This window comes from Calidris pugnax, unplaced genomic scaffold (assembly GCF_001431845.1).
Source record: "Calidris pugnax isolate Ruff unplaced genomic scaffold, ASM143184v1 scaffold4, whole genome shotgun sequence".
Lineage (NCBI taxonomy): Eukaryota > Metazoa > Chordata > Aves > Charadriiformes > Scolopacidae > Calidris > Calidris pugnax.
Window position 1 is genome coordinate 1822391 of NW_015090781.1, and position 2931 is coordinate 1825321.

At 66.1% G+C, this 2931-nt stretch overlaps 1 protein-coding gene across 1 annotated transcript in view; it reads left to right on the plus strand.

Moving 5' to 3' along the window:
• EXOSC1 (exosome component 1) overlaps positions 1-1997 on the plus strand; it is a 2272-nt gene extending 275 nt beyond the window's left edge. Inside the window, exons 2-8 of the mRNA XM_014958289.1 lie at positions 318-433; positions 578-702; positions 851-860; positions 1251-1316; positions 1430-1480; positions 1572-1656; positions 1751-1997. Of these exons, the coding sequence (XP_014813775.1) occupies positions 318-433; positions 578-702; positions 851-860; positions 1251-1316; positions 1430-1480; positions 1572-1656; positions 1751-1857 (560 nt within the window). The 3' untranslated portion in view covers positions 1858-1997. The remainder of the gene's footprint in view (positions 1-317; positions 434-577; positions 703-850; positions 861-1250; positions 1317-1429; positions 1481-1571; positions 1657-1750) is intronic.
• The last annotated feature ends 934 nt before the right edge of the window (positions 1998-2931 follow it).

Genomic DNA, 2931 nt, shown 5'->3' on the forward strand with positions numbered 1-2931 from the left:
GGGCTGCCCCGGGGCCGAGGGGGGCAGGAAGGGGCTGCCCCGGGGCCGAGGGGTGCAAGGGGAGCCTGCCCCGGGGCCGAGGGGGGCAGGAAGGGGCTGCCCCGGGGCCGAGGGGTGCAAGGGGAGCCTGCCCCGGGGCCGAGGGGGGCAGGAAGGGGCTGCCCCGGGGCCGAGGGGGGCAGGAAAGGGCTGCCCTGGAGCCGGGGGAGGCTGCCCCGCGGCCTTGGGCCAGACAGGAGCGGGTCCCGGGTCTCCAGGAGCGGGCTGGGGACACCGGGCCCCCTGGCAGCGCCAGCCCCTGAGCCCCCGTCCCTCAGGCGAGCGGCTGTGCAGCGCGGAGGAGGCCACGGCTGGCAGCGGGACGTACACCCGCCATGGCTTCATCTTTTCCTCGCTGGCTGGCTGCCTGGAGAAGAGGAGCGAGGAGAGCGGGGTGAGCACGGCCATGGCGCACATCGCCCTTCCCCAGGGCACACAGCCCCTTCCTGGGTGAGGGAACCGGGCGGGCTCCGACGGTGCCCCCTGTGATCTGGTGCCAGGCCCTGCCCTGAGCTACCCCTCCTCTGCTGCCCCACAGCTGCCTGTCGTGTCGGTGGTGAGAGATGCCGAGTCCCAGCTCCTGCCCGACGTGGGGGCCGTGGTGACATGCAAGGTAGGGGGCTGGAGGGCACTGGGATCGATGGCAGCTCTCCCAGCCTTTCTGTTCTCTGCCCCGTGCTGACCTTTCTTCCCGTATGGGGTCTTCACACCTATGAGGGGCTTAAGAGGAGGCCACTGATACTTTCTGCACAACTCCCGGCAGGGCAGAGGTAGCCCAGTGGCTCCCTGGGGTCCCTCACTCACAAAGGAGCCATATTGGTGTGGGGGACACCTGCCTCTCCACATTCCCTACCCTTACTGCCTGCCCTGAGACTGAGGTGGGCCGACGGGGAGGTTTTCTTTGCTCTCCCTTCCAGAACTCTTTCTGGGGCAGGGTGTGGGGCGGGCAGCGCCAGGGGCGGCTCAGAGGAAGGGTGGCACAGAACAGGGATTAGTTTCCTTATGGTCCCGATGGTGGGAGAGGGACTGGGGTCACAGCAGGTCCTGCCCTTACGGCCTTCCTCCCTGCCTCTCCACATTCCCTACCCTTACTGCCTGCCCCGAGGCTGAGGTGGGCCGACGGGGAGGTTTTCTTTGCAGGAGCTCTGCCCCGAGCACCGGGCAGGCGTCCAGCGCGTCCTGGCGAGCGCCCAGGGGAGCTCCTGGAAGAGTCGCCTTCGCTCAGATCCGTCTCCCTTTTCAGGAGAGAAGACATTCGAGCCACGGAGAAAGATAAGGTCAGTGAGGCACCGCCGGTGACTCTGCTCCTGCAGCTGCCCCTGCTTTCTGCTGGTGGGGGGACACTGGTCCCACCGCTGACGAGCGCCCCGGCGCGCTGCCGCTTTTGCAGGTAGAAGTGTACAAGAGCTTCCGTCCCGGTGACATAGTCCTGGCCAAAGTCGTATCCTTTCCCCTGGTGCTGGGAGGGCTGGGGGTTTAGCTCAAGTCCCCTCCCTCCAGGACACTTTTCCCTTAACCCCCCCTCCGCCCAGATCTCGCTGGGGGACGCGCAGTCCAACTACCTGCTGAGCACGGCGGAGAACGAGCTGGGGGTGGTGGTGGCACGCAGCGAGGCAGGTAGGGCTCAGGGGGGGTCTGCTTCCTCCCTTTCCGTGGGGAGAAATGGGATTTCGGGAAGGGAGGGACCCCCCTGACGGGTGGTGTCCCCCAGGGGTGCAGATGGTGCCCATCAGCTGGTGTGAGATGCAGTGCCCACGGACACACACCAAGGACTTCCGTAAGGTGGCCCGCGTGCAGCCCCAGTTCCTCCAGACATAGCAGGGGGTCCTGTGGGGCGAGGGGCTGCTGGGGCTGGGGGGCCAGAGCAGCCCTGGGGCTCCAGCCTCCTCCTCCTCCTCCATGCGTGCAAGAGGCCGGAGCAGCCTGACAGGCCCTTTGCCAGCAGGATGGATTTTCTCTGTGGATAATAAAATATATTTTGAGAGCTGTGTGCTCCGCTGGGTTATAGCCCGGGGGGGTGGCCGGGGCTGCCCCCCAGGGTCTGGCTCCCATTGTGGGGCTGTGGGAGGGGGGAACGGTTTCCCCAGCGCTGCAGCTGGGAGGAAGCACGTGTTGGAAAGGGGAACATCACAGTGAGAGCAGCCCCCCAGAGCGCTGGGTTGTGGCTGGGTGGTGCTGGTTCCCCCACAGCTGCGGGGGAAGGCACGGCTCCCTGCACCGATAACCGGCTCCCTGCACTGATAACCAGTGCTCACCCGGCAGGGCAGAGGCAGCCCAGTGGCTCCCTAGGGTCCCTCGCTCACAAAGGAGCCATATTGGTGTGGGGGACACCTGCCTCTCCACATTCCCTACCCTTACTGCCTGCCCTGAGACTGAGGTGGGCCGACGGGGAGGTTTTCTTTGCTCTCCCTTCCAGAACTCTTTCTGGGGCAGGGTGTGGGGCGGGCAGCGCCAGGGGCGGCTCAGAGGAAGGGTGGCACAGAACAGGGATTAGTTTCCTTATGGTCCCAATGGTGGGAGAGGGACTGGGGTCACAGCAGGTCCTGCCCTTACGGCCTTCCTCGTGGGTCTTGAGTTGCACAAGTGTCATCTTGCTCGCCTGGCTCGCTGCCACCGCTCCTTTGGTGACAAGAAGGAGGATGCCGAGTGAGGCAGGAGCAAGCCCTGCCCTTTCCCTGCGGGGAGCGGGGAGCTGGGGTGTGAGCAGGGCCAGCAATGACCCCCTTTTCTCCCCCCCCGGGGCAGGTTTGCAGCATTAACTCCCGCTTTGCCAAGGTGCACATCCTGTACGTCGGCTCCACCCCACTGAAGTCCACCTTCCGGGGGACCATACGGTAGGGAGAGAGGGCTGGGCTCCCCACGGGTGCCCCATCCTGGAGGGTGGAGGGGGGG